Consider the following 18,245-nt stretch of genomic DNA (forward strand, 5'->3'; position numbering starts at 1 on the left):
GAAGATGGAACTAACCTCCATCTATCCCACTCAAGCTGGATCACTGGAATGGAAATGTTACTGGTGGCACAGTACCGTTCTGAATCTGGTTGTTCAGTTCTCTCCTGAAATCATAAAGACTGTGTGTGAACTTACTCTTTTTTCCTCATAGAACAGCCTGTTAACCACAAGGTTATCTCTTTATTCTTTATGGTCAAGTGGTTGGTTTTTTTCATAAAACTGAGCAATCTTGTCATCCATGGTTGCTTATGACATGCAGATATTAGGAGAGGAATGAGTAGTGAAGAAAAATTTGATTGATGAGTAACTACATAGAGATTTGCTCCCTACCCATTTTGGTTTCTGCTTTACTGTGAATGATAGCATGGTTGGTATAAATAGGCACTGTGTTCTTATCTCTAAATGTTTCATTAGAACTATACAAACTTTTACCTGTGAAGACAGGAATTACCTCCTAAATCCGGCCATTCAGCTGAGGCCTTAAACAATATCACAAAATTTGTTTTATTTTCCACGTAGAAGAGGGTGATTTCAATACTTGTGCTTCTGAACATTAATATTCTGGATTTGGTGTGCATACAAAGCATTATTGCTGGTGAAAGAACAGAGGAAATTCTTTGCTCTGCTTCCAAGTGCATTAATTTGACATTGGTAAATAGTTGGACTTCTTTGGGAGATGGCTTTCTTTCACATGCCTTATCTGGAAAAGACAGTGATGGACAAGGCTGTGAAAGCACTACAGGCAGCCCCAAGACAGATGTTTATTTAGACATGATTGATCCTTTCAGAGGGCTTGAAATTGCATTTGAAATCCTGTTTTCCTTTGACTACTGGGGCTTTAAGAAGAACATATTGGAGGGTCAAGAAAGAGGATTTGTGTCTTCCCACAACCCCAGCACAGCATTTACATTAATACATTTATTTTGGTGATGGGATCTCCAGCCCTCCTCCTGTTTCCAGCTGCTGGTTTCCATGCCTGCACCCTCCTCCCCTTGCACCACAACAACAGCAGGAGTGATTGTGCACGTGCATTTGACAGGGGAACTGATTTGGCTGGAAATCAATGTTTTCTTTCAGCAGATTGTTTTTCAGCTGGGTTGGCTGCATGATCCATGTCTCTGTGTGGCCTCGAAGTCCTGTGCCAGCTCTGTTGAAGGAATGCAGGGACAGGCATGAGCTCCCCGGGGAGGCAGAGGCTGATTAAACCAGGCCATTGCCAAGCATCTCACTGTGACCTGCAGCCGCACTAACCGCAGCTCTGAGGATGTGGCTGTCACTGTTTACACAGCCCCAGGGAAGCGCCGTGCTGTCCGGGCCAGGGCGAGGTCTCCAAGTTCAGAGCTCTATTGGAGCTGACAGGGTGATGCTGATTTACATCACCTGAGGACCTGCTGCACCCTTTCTTTGTGCCTCTCTTTCATCACCATGGCATCGATGTGCCTCACAACTTCTGGCTTTTATAAATGACTTTCTGCCTCTGCTGTTTCCTTTCCTCATACTTGCAGGAGCATCTTCTAGCTAAGCAAGGGCTGCGTGTGCAGGAACTGAGGGGCAGCGGATCCCTTGCTCTGAGGAAATAAGGACTGCCAAGCTAGCTGGCCTGCGAGAAAGCCTTGCCTTTCCCACTTTCAGCTTCTTTGCTGCTGAGGAAAGTGCTGCAGATTGCCCCAGGCATGTCTGAAGACTGGCTCTCCAGTGATGGAGGCAAGCTGGCCCCAGAACTGCCTCTATGTGCCTGATGCCATCAAGCATGGCAGGGTGCAGTGAGGAAGCCCACATCACAGCACTCTGGTAAAGGCTTAGCTGGGGTGAAGCTTCTTCTCACCCTGGTTTCCACTTAGCTTAAAAAGAGGGAAGAAAGCAAGCAAAGCACTCTTCACAACAACCACACCATCTTTCTTTGCTTATACACCCAGTGGATGTGAGCTGCAGTTCGAAGAGGCCTCATTTTCTGCCTGCACCCCTGGGCACTCTGTGTTTCTGCCTGCTGCTCGCTGTCTTAATGTAGCTGTGCAGGTCTCCGTGTGCTTCTGTGATACTGTATGATCCTGCTGTTTGCCTGGGGGAGCCCTAAGCAGTTTTGGCCTCCTTTATGTAGTGTTTGGCTTGTGACTGTGTGTGAGACACCGGGGCACAAACAGAGGGACAGGGCAGGATGTAGCTGCAGTAAGGCACTGCTGTTTCGAGGGCTTCAGGATCTCAAATTTCTGCCTCATTCATCTTCCTCACTTGCCAAGGGTTAATCTGATCCCCAGGTCAGGGTGGGAGTGTACTTTCCCCTTCAGCAGTTTGTTAGCCATTTCCTTTGCCCTCCTCCATTATTCCTACCAGAAGTCACCTTGGAGCAAAGGAAATTCATTAACAAATTCCTTGCTTTTGCAAGCCCTTTGGCCCTGGCCTTTGCCCTCCATTGCTCTTTCCTTCAGGCACAACCTGTGGCTTTTAGTCAGCTGTGACAGGTCTCACATTTGTTCTGCATTGCTTAGGCGTCTGATGGTAGTGTGTGGGGAAAATGCACTTTCTGAAGCAGGCAGTGGCTTTTTTTTGCAGAGGACTGGTGTTGGGACCCACATCATCCCCTCAGAAAATAAGCCTGAAGTCTTGCTGCCAATCTGTGTACACAAAAAGATCAGTGGGGAGAAAACTGCTGTGGCAACAACATTCTTAGCTTTCCTAAGAGGTTCTGCACTAGCTCTCTTCTCAGTGTCAGGGGCTAAACTTATTCAAGAATACATCCACAGGCAGACTTAACAGAAATCAGGATAATCAGAAAACTCTAAAAACTGAATTGAAACTGGTTGCGCAGGCAATCTAAAACCAACCCAGAAATCATTTCCCTGAGGAGGTTTCAAACATTTTGTGGTTTCACATGTGTATTTTCCCGTTGGTTTTTTTTTTTTTTTTTTTTTTTTGAATGTTTACTGTTTTCTTTTGATGTCTGAAAGATGCACAGAGAGGAACCTGACACTGATTATTGAAATAGGGAAGCATCAAATCTGAGTAAACATGAGATGCTGTCAATCACATCATTTCCATTGCAAATATGCTTGGAAAAAAATCTCTTTCTTGGTGCTGTTAGTAAATTAGAGTAAGTAAATGTAAAGATACATAAAGAAAAACACATAGAAAAGTTTAAAACTAGGCACACTTATATAAGACTGACAGCATCACCACAAACTAGGGTTATTCTTAAATGCATGGAGATAGATTTGTGAGCTTCTTTGCATCAAAATGGAATACCGAAAGATTTCTGCAGTTGTGCTTCAGGTAGTAAAGCTCATTCTGGGCTATTTCTTGACTTTTCATTCTGGGATTTGACTCTGCTTTCCTTTTTCAGGTCATGAGAAGTACCTTCATTTGTTTCTCCAATCTCTTATAGTGACAGCACTGTGGTTTTTGTCTCATGTTGTTTCGTAGTTCTTCAAGAATCATGCAAAATGTATCATTTCAAACTGGGTTTTCATGATATGTACCTTCCAGCATGTCAGATTGTGATTCCTTTTGGCAGATTTCTTATGAGATAAATTGAAGTATAAATTATGTAGGTAAAAATAGTTGGCTTGTAAAGAAGTTGTGATTGACAGTACTTCCCAGGATCAAACGTAACAAGATCTGAAATTAATAAGAAAAATGCATCTCAGTGTCATCAAACCCACATTTCTGAGCGGTGGTTGTTTTTGCTGCTGTCTAACTGCCTAGCCTTTTTATAAACAGATTTTGTTTTGCTTTGTTTTCTAATAGCATATCAACATTCATTCCATTGAGCCTTTGTGGATTTCTACGTTGGGCAAAAGTGAAATAACAGTCAAAGGAGAAAACTTTACACATGCATCAGGCATAAAACTGATACTGACAGGAAGCAGTGGCTGTAAACAAGAAATGTGAGTTAGCACAGCTCTGAAAAGTACTGCTGTTTATTTTGCATAGTGTAAATTGTTTGTTTACACTCCAAACCCAATTTTTCCCTAGTTGCACTATTGTGTGAACAGCTGTCCTGGACCTCTCCTCAGCAAAGGGGGATGCTCTGCACTCCTTTAGTTAATCTTCCACATCGTATTCCCAAAGGATGGAAATGAGTGTGGTGTTTGGGTACAGTACAAGATGTGGGGTGGGTAGGTGGGAATTTGTCTCAACATTGGTTAGGGCATGTCTGTATGTGTGGCCATTTGTTTCTTGCAGCAGGCAACAAGAAATTAGGTCACAGGAAGACCAAAAACCTCAGCTTTTGTTTGGCTCTCCTCTGCTTCAGATTATTCCCCACATATTCTAGGCTTTGGCTTTTGAAGGCACAGACAAGACGCCAGGGAAGGAAATCTCTCATGCAACAACTTGTACTTTTCTCTATTGATGATTGCACAGTGTAAAACCCTAGGAAATTAGGCTATCTTATTCTCAATCAGTCATTTTCAGTAGCAGCTGCAATGGCTGCCTGCGATTACCAAGCCCTTTTTATATAGCTTGCACTTGAGCAAGTGTTCATATGGTACTGCTCAATTTTTACTTCAATCATGAATTTTCTGAGAACTGTGGAAAACAAAAGAGAAGAGAGGAAGGGAAGAACAGAGATACAAAAAAAGAATGGAGAGAGAAGAAAGAAAAGGAAGACAAGTGTGGGGAGGGAGGAGAGAGAAGGGGAAAGAAGAGAAGGAAAGGAGAGAAAGGGGAAAAAAGAGGAAGGGATGGCAGAGAGGAAGAAAGAAAGGAGAGAAAGGGAGGGAAGAGCAAAAGACAAAAAATGAAGCAAGAAAAGAGTGAAAAAGAAGAGTAATCTGAAGATTCTCATTCTTGACTAGCTTTTGAGCCATTTTTTTTGAACAGCGTACAAAATAACAGGAAAATCACTCATTGCATTACATAGCCTTCTCCCAAGGCCTTGAGACCAATATCCGTACCATACTGTATAATTATGGTGACACATAGCAACTTCATTCAAAAGAACCCCTACTTTCTCTTTTCCACTCCCTGCTCTCTCTCTTCACTTCCATCTGGCAGCTCAAAGATTCATTCCTTTCCTCTCTTCATCCTTTACATTAGGTTATAGGCTTCATGTAGTAACACCAAATGAGTGACATAATGGCATCTGTGATTCAGCATCTGTGACTGTTTTCTTTCTCCTGCAGCATTAAAGTTAGAAATGTGATAAATGATACACAAATGACATTTGCTCTCCCACCAATGCGTAAAGAGGCCAAAAGTGTATGCATACAGGCTGACGGGAGAAAATGTTCACCACCAGTCACCCTGCATTATGTTTCACTGCCAGCATGTTTTGGAATCACACCAAATACCTCCTGGATCAGGTAAAGTGTGTCTTTCTATACTTTTTATGTATTTATTAAAATGTGGTTCCACTAAGCCAGTATGCGTGAGCATTCTTCCTTGGCCAGGCTACAACTAATATGAACATGGATGACTGCAGTGATGTGTTGTGGAGGATGAATTTCTGTCAGTGAACTGATGTAACATTTAACATATAGATAGGGTCACAATAGCTGCATGGATGATTCTGTGACTTGTAGGATTCCACAAACTCCTAACTGCCTGTCTCAAGTCTCCACAGTAGAAGTTAGAAGTCATCTCTTCCAGCTAAAGCTAAATCCAAAATTTGCTAGCACATGCAAATTCAAACTTCAGTTAACTTTCTTTCAAACTCTGATGAATTTCTTGGTGCTCCTATACACTTCATCTTCAAAACAATATAAAGTATCAGTGAATTGGAAGGGAAAGTACTCAACACTGGAAATGGAAGGCCTTGCTTTAGGACTGGGTTCTTTAAAGCCAAAGGAGCTCCTCCTTTCAAGCCTCTGCTGCGTTCTGCGAGAAGCTCTCAGCTCAGGTGTCAGACTTGCAGGGTGGTTTGAGACATTCTCAGGCACAGCTTTCCACCTGTCCGTCTGCCTGTGCAGCAGAGTAGCAGAAGGGATTTTACCCGCTTTCATGTTCTCAAGCTGATATCTTGGCATCAAGCACTGCCAAGTGTGGGTTTGAGGTAATGCATTGGGCTGGCAGCTGCAGCAGCTGAGCAGCTATAGGGCACGTGCCCTTGCCTCCAGGTGAGGTGCAGCACAGACAGCTGGAAATTAATAATACCTTAAACCACTCCAACTGTGTTCAGCAGAAATGATGAGCCAGCCCTTGTATACAAGCACCATTGTGTGTGATGAGACAGATGGTCTGAACATCGACAAGCATGTTCCCTGCGAGGTGCCTGGCACCATTGGTTTGTCCTGAGGAAGACAGGAATTAAGCACAGACAGAGCTGCTTCAGGATAGAGAAGTACCATGATGCTCTTTCCTCAAGACAGAATATTAACTTGCAGTCTAGTCCTTAGGCTGTGAGAAAAGAAAACACAAGAAGAGTTTTTTTGAAAAAGAGAATGTGTTCATAAGCTTTCAAGTCATTTGGTTTTGTGCAAAAGCATTTATCATAACATTATGAAGAAAAGATGGCATTACGCTATATAGCTCAAATTATCTTGTCCTGCATGTTGACTCTATTTTATAGGCTTCTACCAAAGGAAAATGCATGAGTAATTCATTCACAGCTAAAGCTTTAATAGGGAGTTTATTTGTAGGAAAAGAGATAATTTTAACCTTGCCTTCCCCTGCTTTTTTTTTTCTTTTTTTTTTTTTTTTTAACAGTGGTGGTCGCAAAATAACTACAACTGGTAGAAATTTGAATGTGGTGGACAAAGTGATTATTTCAGATGACCAGAGATCAAACCTCACCGTAAGTCTTAATCTTATTTACAATACCAAAAGGAGGTCTATTAAGAGATTAGGTTTTGTTCCTAAGGTTTTAGGAGGATCTCAGCATTTTTCAAATGCTTATACACACTTAACATCAGTCATCCTCCTAAAATAAACATGACCACTTGTAGGATTATGGTTGCATATATTCTGAGTACAGGATCATGGATAAACATAAGCTACTCCCCTGCATGATCCTCTGTGATATTTTCTATGCTCCAGAGACTTGTTCCAAAACTGTCCTTTCTTGAGCATCCTCTCAAGCTCCAGATGTGGTTCAGTTGAGGGAGAGGATCTTGTATGTCTCTCTGGCACCCACATGGTGCCAATGCCTCAGCAAACAGGAGGAGATGAGATAACGTTGAGTTGAAAGCCTTCTTCCAAGGCTGTGAGGAGGTGTTGCCCCCAGAATTTGTAGCACAAAGACCAGAAAACAGTAGCACCGCCCCGTGGAGTTGCCCATGGGATGGATGTCTATAACAAACTCCACTTTGGCAAGTGCAGGAGTGGAGAGAGGCAGTGCCCAAGGGTGCCGAAAAGCTTGTTCTGCCTGTCTCATAGGACCTGCATTGAGGGGAAGGAAGGAGAATTCGTCATCACTATTCCCATCTCACTGCAGGAAATAGCTGCCTTTGCAGTGTTCAGTCAGCCTTAAAACAGCTCACAGAGAGTGTGGCAAATATGCTTAAAGGTAGACACAGTCTCGACAAAGAAACTTTCTCAGGTGCTCTGCATGCAGCCGTGATCATAGAGAAGACATTTGCCAGTTATCTGTGTGAAGTCAGGAAGGCTTTAAAATCATTTTGATTGCCTCTGTTTGTAACTGTACACACTGTTGAGTACTTAATGACTGTCGCAGCTTTGCTATTGCCTTTCTAGATCTCTGAGTATCCTCAAAATAAATCTGAGTATCATTACTTATCGCCAAGTCTGAGCCATGCAACGGAGGGTAAAGTTGTTGATATGATATTTAAAGTGGAAACTGCCTTTGTACCTTGTGTCAAATTGCATTATCACCCTGACCCAGTGTTCATTAACTATCAGCTGCACACTGAGCTGGATCCTGATCTGGAATTAAAAATATATGTAAGTAAGTTTGAAAGTAATAAACTGTAATTACTTATTTAAAACAGTCATTGAAATTTCTTTTACATCTTACCATATTTGGTGACTGCTTATTATATTCAATTTTTTCCCTCTAGAAAGAAAATGACAACTTGAATATTTCTAAAACTGAGGTAGAAGTTTATCTGTCATATATGAATGGTTCACAGACTGTGAAGATACACTTCAGTGTCCAAAATATTACTGAAAAGCCAGACCGTAGCACCATACTGTGCAAATTCAAAAGGGAAGGAACAGAAAAGATTGACTTTTCCACAGTGAAAGTTTTTGTAAGTAGAATTTCCTTTTATGCAGTTTAACATAGGCTGTTTATACAAATGTTGTAGAATGTACCAGCATGTCCTGGTAATGAATATTCCTTTAGAGGGAGGAATTGGGTGCATTCTCCCCTCTCCTGGTACATGGTTGTCTGGTTATATTCCTCACATCTAAGCATGCCTCCCCAGCATAGGTATCACTAGCAGTACTGAGTTCTTTTCCAGATTGGTTGCCATTGTAGTATAAGAAGTGGTCTGTGCAGCCCAAACTGAGCTTCCTCCTTCTAAGCTCCAGGAGAGTAGCAGCTTGTCATACCTCTGGCTGCAGCACAGAAATTAATAATAAAGTATTACTGGGAGTGCCAGGATCTGTAAGTCATCTGCTGCTGCAGTGTGACCGAGAAGAAAGGATTCTGTCCTCCTGTTCACTTTTCCCCTTTAAAACTAGTTAAGTATCTTGATCACTAAATGATCAAGTGCATAGTAATCACTACAAGAGAAAGCATTTCTGAATGAAAAAAGAGGTAAAATTCAACATGCACCGAGGAGACCAAAATATGAATACGTGGCACGAAGCCAGGCCAAATATGAGAGCAATAGCATGGATTCCAAGGCTAAGTAACATCTTAAGATATTTGTTCCATGATGAAGATACATTTATTTTTTAAATGCAGTTGTCACCATGGTTAAGGAAGAAAAATGATAGCGGACTTTTTTGCAGTGTATGCTGGTGTAAAACTGGTATAAAGCAGAAATAACTGTATTGACTTCAAGGCATATGGCATATAGTAAAGATTAACGAAGCTATTCTCAATTTCATATCACTGTTAACTGATCTCCCATCTGTGGATTCTGGCCATCTGAGCCACTTACAGCATAGAAAAGTCTTTCTGAGATGGGTGTTGAATTTAAATATTCACATTGCCTTGCAATATCACATGGCCACCCTGCAAGCTTCGTAGGAATAACTGTCACTGAAAGGTCACCACCTTGCTAGGGCAAATCAAATGCAGTAATCATGTAACATTTTACTTCTGGTGCTTAATTTTTATTTTTTTTTCCAACAACAAGAAAAATGTGAAAGCAGGATATCATCATGTGTTTTTTTTTTTCAGTTGTGCAAATAAATAACTGTAAAAAAGTAGATCCTCTATGAAGAAAAGATAATCTGGGTGCTAAAGATGAGATAGTCATGGTTTATGAATAGATGTTTCTCTTGCCTCAGTTTTCATTAAGAATTAGGATGTCAAGTTTGGGCTGAAAGACAGGACGATCAGTTTGCAAAGAAGAAAATGCCATTCTATTGACAGAAACAAGATTCAGGCAGATAAGGGGGCTCAAGGCAGGAAGAGTGGGCTCATTCCCATCACAGCACAGAGAAAGATCTGGCACATGGTATTATAGACTTGGTAGGAAAGATTCAAGAAAAACAATAACAGTACTGTATGACTGGAGATCACCAAATATACAGCCAATATTTAAAAAGCAAATAGAACAGAATTCAGCAAAAGTTGGTTTGCTCATTTAATCCTCACTCTGTCTTAGGCTTTACATTGTGTTTTGAATGAAGGGCTCTCTAGAAATAAATGGAAAATGGGATAATCTCCAACTTCTTTTTAATAAAAGCAGATTGTACTGCATCTGTTTACTTGGTAAGATAAGTGATTTTCTCAACAACAAACAACAGTAGTTTGCATGTACCTGGAAGTAATTCAGTAAACTACTTAACATGGTCATTATGAAGATGCTAGAAATTAAAACAACTGAATGCTGTGTATGGGAGCTGACTGTGGGCAGTGTCAATTTTTATATAGATATTATTTAATATCACTAGTGACTTGAGCACAAAAGTAAGGTATGCACTAATAACATTTGCTGATGCTGCAAAGCTTGGAGGCATTACTGATGCAGAGGAAATTTCAAAATGCCATGTAGGAAGAATGAAATGAACATAGCAATAGAAGTCAGATGATTTCAGGTATTCCATATTTAATCTGATTCACAAGCAAAATAAATAGAAGAAAAGACTAGGAAGGTTGTGATGAAGATTAAAGATACTCTGTGACCTGAAAATTAAATGAATGCTTTGCCTCAGTTTTCAGTAAGCAGAGATGAGTAACAGAAATGTCTGCTTTAGGAGCACTCTGGTTAGACATAACAAGAGGAGGAAGGCAGATACATTAATCAAGTTTAGCTACCAATGCATTCCAGCCTTGGAAAAAGAAAATGGGATCTTAGGAAGGCTCAGACTAAAAGTACCTTGTATAAGATCTTGAAAACTTGTAAACAATGAAGGAAAAAATACATTTGCTGCAGGAAATAGGCCTGCTTTCTCTTCTGTACTTTTCAGCCCCCGTATGAAACATATGAAGGCTGCATCCTTTCAACCCTGTGGGTTTTCTTTGCCTGCTCGTGTCGGTATAGCAACAGTGTGACCATCCAGTTGGCAGTCTGCTGGCTGCTCACCTTCTGTGACAAGCCAGCAATTGAATCACCAGATCTCTGCCTTCCCTGCTGTAACCCAAAATAATTTAAACCCAACTCTCCCTTTCAATTATCTGAGCCTCATTCCTATCCCCAGCACTTGGTGGTATTCTTTTTCTGTATCAAAGTGTATTTTTACTTCTAGTCTGTTTATAATCTTAGCTACCCTTTATTTATGTGTTTTCACAGTCCTCTTGGAGTTCCTTCTTTGCAAAATTTCTTCTGCCATAATCGGCAGTGGTCAGTGCCTGAGTTCAGTGTCTGACAGGCTTCAGAACTTTGGTGTATTCCTAAGAACTAATGTCTGTCCTGCCTTTGGCAAGCCCATTGGCTGTGGACAGTGTTGTACATGTTTTGTGTGCTGTATTTGTTCTGAAGCTGACCTTCAGGAGCACCCAGCAGTCCTGTGTGAAGAGGTTGAAACATCTGCAAAGAAAAGGGAAAGAGGACGATGGGCCAGGGCCTCTATTGCAAATGTTCCTTCCCTCATTATCAGCTGGAGTTTTACTTTGCTTTCCTGCTCAACAGATAGACACTGTGTGTGCAGAGAGATGTTTTTAACTATTGCCTTCCTCACTTCAAATGTGCTTCAAATAATTTTTTAATATATGTGAAATGCCACTGTAAGTATTGCTGAAATACTTGTCCTCTATTAACACAGCCATTGCTTTTCTTCAGGTCAAATTAGGAAATTTTGAGCTTGAAGTCAAACCAACATCATCATACATATATTTATATGTCCTTATTTTGCTACCTATTGTAGTGGGTGTCATAATTGGTAAGTACTATCACACATTTTTAATTTTTTGATTTGCTGTACACAAAGAAATGCTTAAAAAGAAACTGAAACATACAAAACAGGAGTGAAACCTTCAGCTTATTATAAACTGAAATTTATCAAAATTGTACAAAAATATGCACAAGACAAGGCAAAGTCAAGGCAAAATCTGGTCTGGTGGTGCAGTCCCATCTCACTAGATGACAGCATGCTATAAGGCAGTCATTTTGACCATTTTGCTGTGATTATTCACTAGCATGTAGTGTGGCAAGCCTTAGGATCTGTATTTTTATGTAAGGCAAAATGCTCAGGCTTTTCCAACAGTCCCTGGGGGTGGATGAGCCCCACCCAAGTGTTCATCCTCAAGCATTCATTGTGGTGCTTCTGCTTAGTCTCATTGGGATAATTAATGAATTTGTAGGTCATTATAAAAATGAGGAAGAACCATCATTTCATAATTGTCCCCTTCTCCTTTTGTCACTCCTGTTTTCTAAATGTCTTGACCTGTTATGTATTTGATACATTTTGATTTATTGTAATAAGCTTGGTGTTTGCCTCTTCTTTTGTTTGGTTGGATTTCTTGTTAAAAAGTGCATTATCTTTACATGGATCGTATGTGGCACCTTTTCTCTCTCAAAATAAGCTTTGGAGAATTTAACAGTCTAGAAGTGGATTTCCTTTTCAAAACTGCTTTTCCTTTTTAATCAGTGCTACCTTAAGTAGGCCGTTAGTAGTGGAAGTGGTCGTTATACTCTGTACCTCACTGCACAGGCTGTGCATAGCAGTGTGCTGTACATTCAAATAAGGTTGGATTCAGAATTCCAAGATGTCATTACAGGGAATGTTTTTTATTAAATATGGTTTTAGATCCAGATAACTGGGGCTCGTGAGTACTACCACACTGATGATGGTAGAAGCATTAATCCATCTGAAGATTGCAATTGTATGTTAATCTCCATACTACATTAAATTCTTAATAATATTAAAATATGACCTTTATGGAGTTGTCTGTTCTGAAATTTCTGTACTCAGACTCTGTTTTCCTTCCCTTTTAGTGGCATTCATAGTTACTAGATACAAGTCCAAAGAGTTAACTCGTAAACAGAGTCAGCAGCTTGAACTGTTGGAGTATGAGATTCGGAAAGAAATACGCGAGGGTAGGTATAAAGAGATTTATAGTGCTTCAGTGTATTCTGTAATCAGTGATTTCTGATCTGAAACTGTCAAGGAGAAGCTCACGTAATAATCACTTTAATTTAATGCTGCTAAATTATTTTTGTGTTGCATCAGAGTTCCTCTTTAATGTTGGTCTGCTCGTCAGTAGCAGATAGCACTAAACTAATAGGATTGCATGTAATAATTTCTTTCAATAAGTGAAACTAAAAACAAATAGCTACTTTCCACCCCCTCATTGCTTCAGAAAAGCAAATCCTCTTGACTGAAAACTGTTTTTTAAGGAACATGTATTGGGTCCACGTTTTAACTGTAGAGATGATTTTCTGTGAAGTAAACTAACACTCTGGGGGGGGGGGGGGGGGTGTTTTTACAGGATTTGCTGAACTGCAGATGGATGAATTAGATGTGGTGGATAGTTTTGGAACTGTTCCTTTCCTTGACTACAAGCACTTTGCTATTAGAACTTTCTTTCCAGAGGTAACTATTTACAAGTCTTTCAGTTGTCAGCCCTGTATAGTAATGAAAAAGCTAGAAAGATAAGGATCAAATAACAAAATACTACACAGTCTCTGCGTATTGTTTTCATAAGAAACTCTTCTTAGATCAGCTACCAAAGAGCACTTTAAGACTGCACATCTCTATATTTAACCAAGCCTAAATGCTGTAGTTAAAGCACTGCTGTTGAATTTTCAAGGGTTGTGTATACATCAGCTTCTTTTTGTCCAGCCTTGCCTTTCAGGCCACTCTAACAAAACTATAATTTACCCATTGCTTTTTTGATCTCATGTATTCATTTCCTGTGCTATAGCTAATTAAAGTAACAGTCAGGCTAGCTAACATGCTAGCTATCATCATGACATTTCCTAATTAGACTTTTAGAATGAAGAGATGGCTCTCAGGTTGTGCTGACTGCCTACTTCAAGCTGCTGACAGAACTGATAAGACCTTGATTCAAAGAAATACGAATCAAATTCTTTGAAATTACATAAGTACTTAAGTACCGTCCTACTTGGAAGTGGATATTTTCACTGGTCTTTGGAGTAGTTTATGGCACTGCATAATGAAAGGACTGGAGAAGCCTTCACTTGAACATTCTCTTTATATATATATATATATATATATATATAAATACATATATTTGTATTTGCTGTTTATGTGGCACATTGCTGTGCTGCTAAGTGCATTTGCCACAGCTTTCAAAATTATACCGTGATGTTAAACAGTGCTGACTGGCATTTACTAATTGGCAAAAGCTCTGATCTCAGCTGTTAATATTTTGTTGTGTAACTGATGCCAATGAGTGGAAATATTTGCTTAGGTGGTGTTTTAAGTTATAGCTGGTATCTATTTGTTTAGCTGCGTGCTGCTTGGCATATGTCACTCATCACTGCTGTGTCCTCGTCCTGCAATCTTGTCTGCACACTGCTTTGCTTTATCACTGCATGTAAGCCCACGAAAGACTCATCGTGATGAAATTAAACCCACGTGACAAATGCAGAATTGGAGCTCCTGCTGGTACAGTGCCAAATGAAAGTTACTAAATCAGATTCATATTTAATATAGTACATACGCATCATCTTTATATACTTGAGTCCACTTTTCACACTGCAGGAAGTTGCAATATCTCTCCTTACCCTGCTATGATGCTGCCAGTCTAATTTGTATGGGGAGAATGGGTGGTTTGAATTCAGTGGGCCAACAAAACCTGCTTTCTGCCTTTTTTCATTTCATTTTGTTTTACTGGGCAGAAGTGTTCATTTTGTGTAAAGAAAATAAAAAGGGGAAAAAAGGGCACAAAGTGTGTCACTCTGTTGCATTATGTAAGACCAGAAAAGAACAGACTCCTCTTTTTTTTGGCACTGGGGCAAAGTGCACCTTTGTCTGAAGATGTTATGAATGTTGCCTTGCCAGCCCTGAAGTGTTTCCAATGAGGATTTTGTCTTAATTTGAAATACCTATAAATGGAGGAAGTGAACTTGCCTGTTAGCTCTCTGCAGACATGTAGTGTTAGGCAAGTTATTAAATGTCTTATGTATCAATCTTTCCTGCTAAGTGGTTATCATTTACATTGTGTGAGTGTTCAAATATACCTTGTGCAGTGTGGATGTGGCAGGAGAGAAGCGCTTTATTAAGCAAATATTACAGATAAGCAGAAAAGACATAGTAGATTGCAATCTTGTGTCAGAAAGGTCAAAGTAAGATAAACCACAACTTCCCTTGCTAACTTGATGTGTTCAAATGATATCTACATTTTGCTCATTCTGCCTTTCAGTGAGTTCAGTGGGTTTTGTCTTATATAATCTAAGCTGCTCAAACATGAGCATCAAAGCTGTTCACTGAGCATCTTCTGTAGTTGGTGTAAGGAGAGACAGCTCAATGTGATTCATCCTACTTGCCTGAGACATCTGTCTCAGAATGAGATTAGTTGCTGAAGGAGGGAGTCAGATACCTAAAATTAAGAGTGATGCACACCATCTTCATTCTGAGCTTCTAGCTTCCTGCCGCTCCAGTTTTCTATATTTAGTCCAGCTTGGTAGCTTTTGGTTTGAGCTTAATGCTTGTAGGTGTTAAATTAAACAGATGTTACAGCTATTCTTAAAGTATTAATTATGTTCAGCCTGATTTTCACTTTCCTTGTGAAATTTGGTTTATTACCTCTGTTCTTTCTCCATTTTCCACGTTGTTTGGTTTAACACTAATATGACTGTTCCCTGTTTGCAACTATTTTTAACCTTCTATGTGATTCTGGTTGCATCACAGATAGTGGGGGAGTAGGGAGAGAAAATGTTACTGGTAGGTGATGTTAGGGGTGCTGAACAAGTTGTGAAAAAAATGAGAATAGCCAGTAGAGGAAGAGAAGGGTAGAAAAGAAGAAAACCTGAGGCATGTGGAAAGGGGAGAATTAAGAAACGAAGGGCTGCCAGCATCACAGATAAAACATTTGCAATGGCAATTATTTTTAGTGTAAAGTTGGTGCTAAAGAATGCTGCACTTGCAGTCTGTGAGAGTCAGACAAGGAGCACATGCAAAGTGTCAGAGGATTGGGGGTGTCCCTGTGTTGTGATAGCCTTCACTAGGGCTGGGTGTGCAGTGGCACCTGTGTCTCTGACAGCATTGACCTCCTGGAGAGTTCATTTGGGAACATTCAGAAACTGCTTTGAAATGAATGGAGGCAGATGAACTCAAGTGTCACTGTGCTACAAAAACCCTATCATTGCTTTCCAGCAGGATGCAGCCGGGAGTAACCCTTACTCATTTGGAGATGAGGGTAATGAACAGCCTTTCCTGCAGAGCATTATTTCACTGCTGTGCTAGTGCAGCTCAGCAGCATAGAGTAACACACAGTGGCACTGAAATCAATACCAGGTCATCTTCTGGAGTTTACTTTTCAGTGAACCTGGAAGAAGTCATTGTGTAGAGGCCAGGATTTCCATTGTTTTATTTCAAGTTGTATGCCATCGGGAACATGCTTGGCATGTTTAATGTGAAACTTTTTGTATACATCAGAATGATATATATCACATGTCTTATATTTTAGTCAGGAGGTTTTGCGTCCATCTTCAGTGAAGACATGCCACAGGTAAGTGTGATATGTCTCAATAAATATTTTTTCACAAGTGATTGTATCCCTTATGGCTGTGTTGTCCTATAACACACCAAACTGCATTTTCTGTATGTTCTTTTTCCCTATGGGGGAGGTTACATGGATTTATGTGTAAAACAAATTTGATATGTAAGATTGCATTACCCAGTGTATATTTAAATAAGATGAACAGGATCTAGTCATGGCAGATAACAGGCAAACTTAGCTGTTGGCATTACTTTGGGGATATGCCAGAAAGTGTATGCTCTGTGTGCACTCCGTGTTGTGCACAAATTCATCCTAAGTAAAATCCTGAGGCCCATGAAATGCAAAATTCCCACTGATTGAAATGAGGCCAGGATCTTATCCCGTATGTTGCTTGCCATCGTTCTGAACATGAAGAATCCATGGTAGCCAAACTACAGTTTGCTTATTTTTCTTTAACTGTTACAGAGCAGAGACCAAACACGCAAGGATGAAAGCTTCAACATGTTGCATGCTTTAATTTGTAACAAGAACTTTCTTGTTACTCTCATTCACACTCTTGAAAAGCAGAAAAATTTCTCTGTGAAAGACAGGTATAGTATGATTTTGCTTATCATCTTCAAGACAGAGAATTAACAGGAAAAGTCAACATAGATTGTAGCATCCAAATGTAATTTCCACTTCTTACAAAACAAACTTGCATTTCTCCAGAGCGTTTTTCCATCTTCTCCATCTGCACACACTGTGGAGGGAAAAACATTGCTGTTAAACAAACCATTACAGAGAAATCAGAATGTTTGTAGATGTAAACAAAGAGGGAAAGGAGCAGGAAAGCTCACATCAAAACTGTAAATACTTCCTGCAGTTACATCAACAGTTTTACAGTTTAAAAATGTTCTGTCACCAAAGCAGTCGTAATTCTGCAGAATTAAATGTAGAGACAAATTATATGTTTACAAAATAATCTCAAGAGCAGATGGACTTGCATTTTTTATATTTTTGTAGACATCGGTGGGCAGATCCAATGCCTAAAGATTAAAAACTTAAGATATAAACTGTGCTGAGGAGTGTTTCTTTTATTAAAGATATTTTTTGGAGGAGAAATTTCAGATATTATAGCATTCTCTTTTGTTATGTTTTGTTTTTTTATTTTGAACAGGTGCTTGTTTGCATCCTTCTTGACTATTGCACTACAAACTAAGCTAGTTTATCTAACCCATATTTTGGAAGTGTTGACAAAGGACTTGATGGAACAGTCAAGCAATGTGCAGCCTAAACTCCTGCTTAGGCGAACTGAATCTGTGGTAGAAAAATTGCTGACAAACTGGATGTCTGTTTGCCTTTCTGGGTTTCTCCGGGTATGGGTACATCTTTTCACTGCATCACATACAAAAAGCAATATTTTAACTGATTTCTTCTATAAGGAATGTTATTGAGATCTGTATAAAGCATTGTTTAACGCATTACTTCTAGTTTAGTTGACATATCATCAAGGGGATGTAGGAAAAGAGATGGACTGTAAGAAATTATTGTTTCATTTATTTGAATGAGATTTGGATAATTTTGCAGCCACAGCATGTCTTTTCTCATGTCAGCCATTATTCCATGTTAAAATGCAGTTTGTGCCTGTCTGTGCAAACTGTTGGAAAGCTTTTGTGTAGGTGAAGGTTTAAGGAAAACCAACTGGAAATCTAAACTTCTTTCCAGGGTTTTTAACCTCCAAACTGCGTTGTAAATTTCAATAACTCTGTAACTTCAAGTAGAAACAAGAATTTTTTCTTTTGCAGCTTGTTTATTTTAGCCCTCTTGGTAGCATTTTGTTCCTGGTTTCAGTGCTTGGTTATGTTTCCTGTCACACTCAAAAGCATGGTGGTATCACTCGTATCAGTCCTGCTTGTATCTCACTGACAAGCATGATGGTGTCATCTGTATCAGTCCCACCTGTACCACTGATACAGCAGAACTGTTTAGGGTTCAGCAATTCAAACATTTTTCCTGAAACCCCAGGAAAGAGACAAAGAGTTGTCAGAGAGGTTTGTTCTCAGTACACCAGTTGCTTTTATGGAGCTCTGCTAGTAAAATGCCTCAGCTGGGCTGCAGGAATAGT

General features: G+C 39.9%; 1 protein-coding gene across 1 annotated transcript in view; it reads left to right on the top strand.

Annotated features, from left to right (window-relative positions):
• Nucleotides 1-18,245, top strand: part of PLXNC1 (plexin C1) — a 68,333-nt gene that overhangs the window by 26,666 nt on the left and 23,422 nt on the right. Inside the window, exons 10-20 of the mRNA XM_048943787.1 lie at nucleotides 3,742-3,881; nucleotides 5,121-5,300; nucleotides 6,643-6,730; nucleotides 7,630-7,836; nucleotides 7,953-8,144; nucleotides 11,295-11,394; nucleotides 12,450-12,551; nucleotides 12,944-13,047; nucleotides 16,109-16,150; nucleotides 16,607-16,731; nucleotides 17,298-17,496. Coding sequence (XP_048799744.1) covers nucleotides 3,742-3,881; nucleotides 5,121-5,300; nucleotides 6,643-6,730; nucleotides 7,630-7,836; nucleotides 7,953-8,144; nucleotides 11,295-11,394; nucleotides 12,450-12,551; nucleotides 12,944-13,047; nucleotides 16,109-16,150; nucleotides 16,607-16,731; nucleotides 17,298-17,496 — 1,479 coding nt within the window. The remainder of the gene's footprint in view (nucleotides 1-3,741; nucleotides 3,882-5,120; nucleotides 5,301-6,642; nucleotides 6,731-7,629; nucleotides 7,837-7,952; nucleotides 8,145-11,294; nucleotides 11,395-12,449; nucleotides 12,552-12,943; nucleotides 13,048-16,108; nucleotides 16,151-16,606; nucleotides 16,732-17,297; nucleotides 17,497-18,245) is intronic.

The sequence above is a fragment of the Lagopus muta genome, chromosome 1, assembly GCF_023343835.1.
Source record: "Lagopus muta isolate bLagMut1 chromosome 1, bLagMut1 primary, whole genome shotgun sequence".
Taxonomy (NCBI): domain Eukaryota; kingdom Metazoa; phylum Chordata; class Aves; order Galliformes; family Phasianidae; genus Lagopus; species Lagopus muta.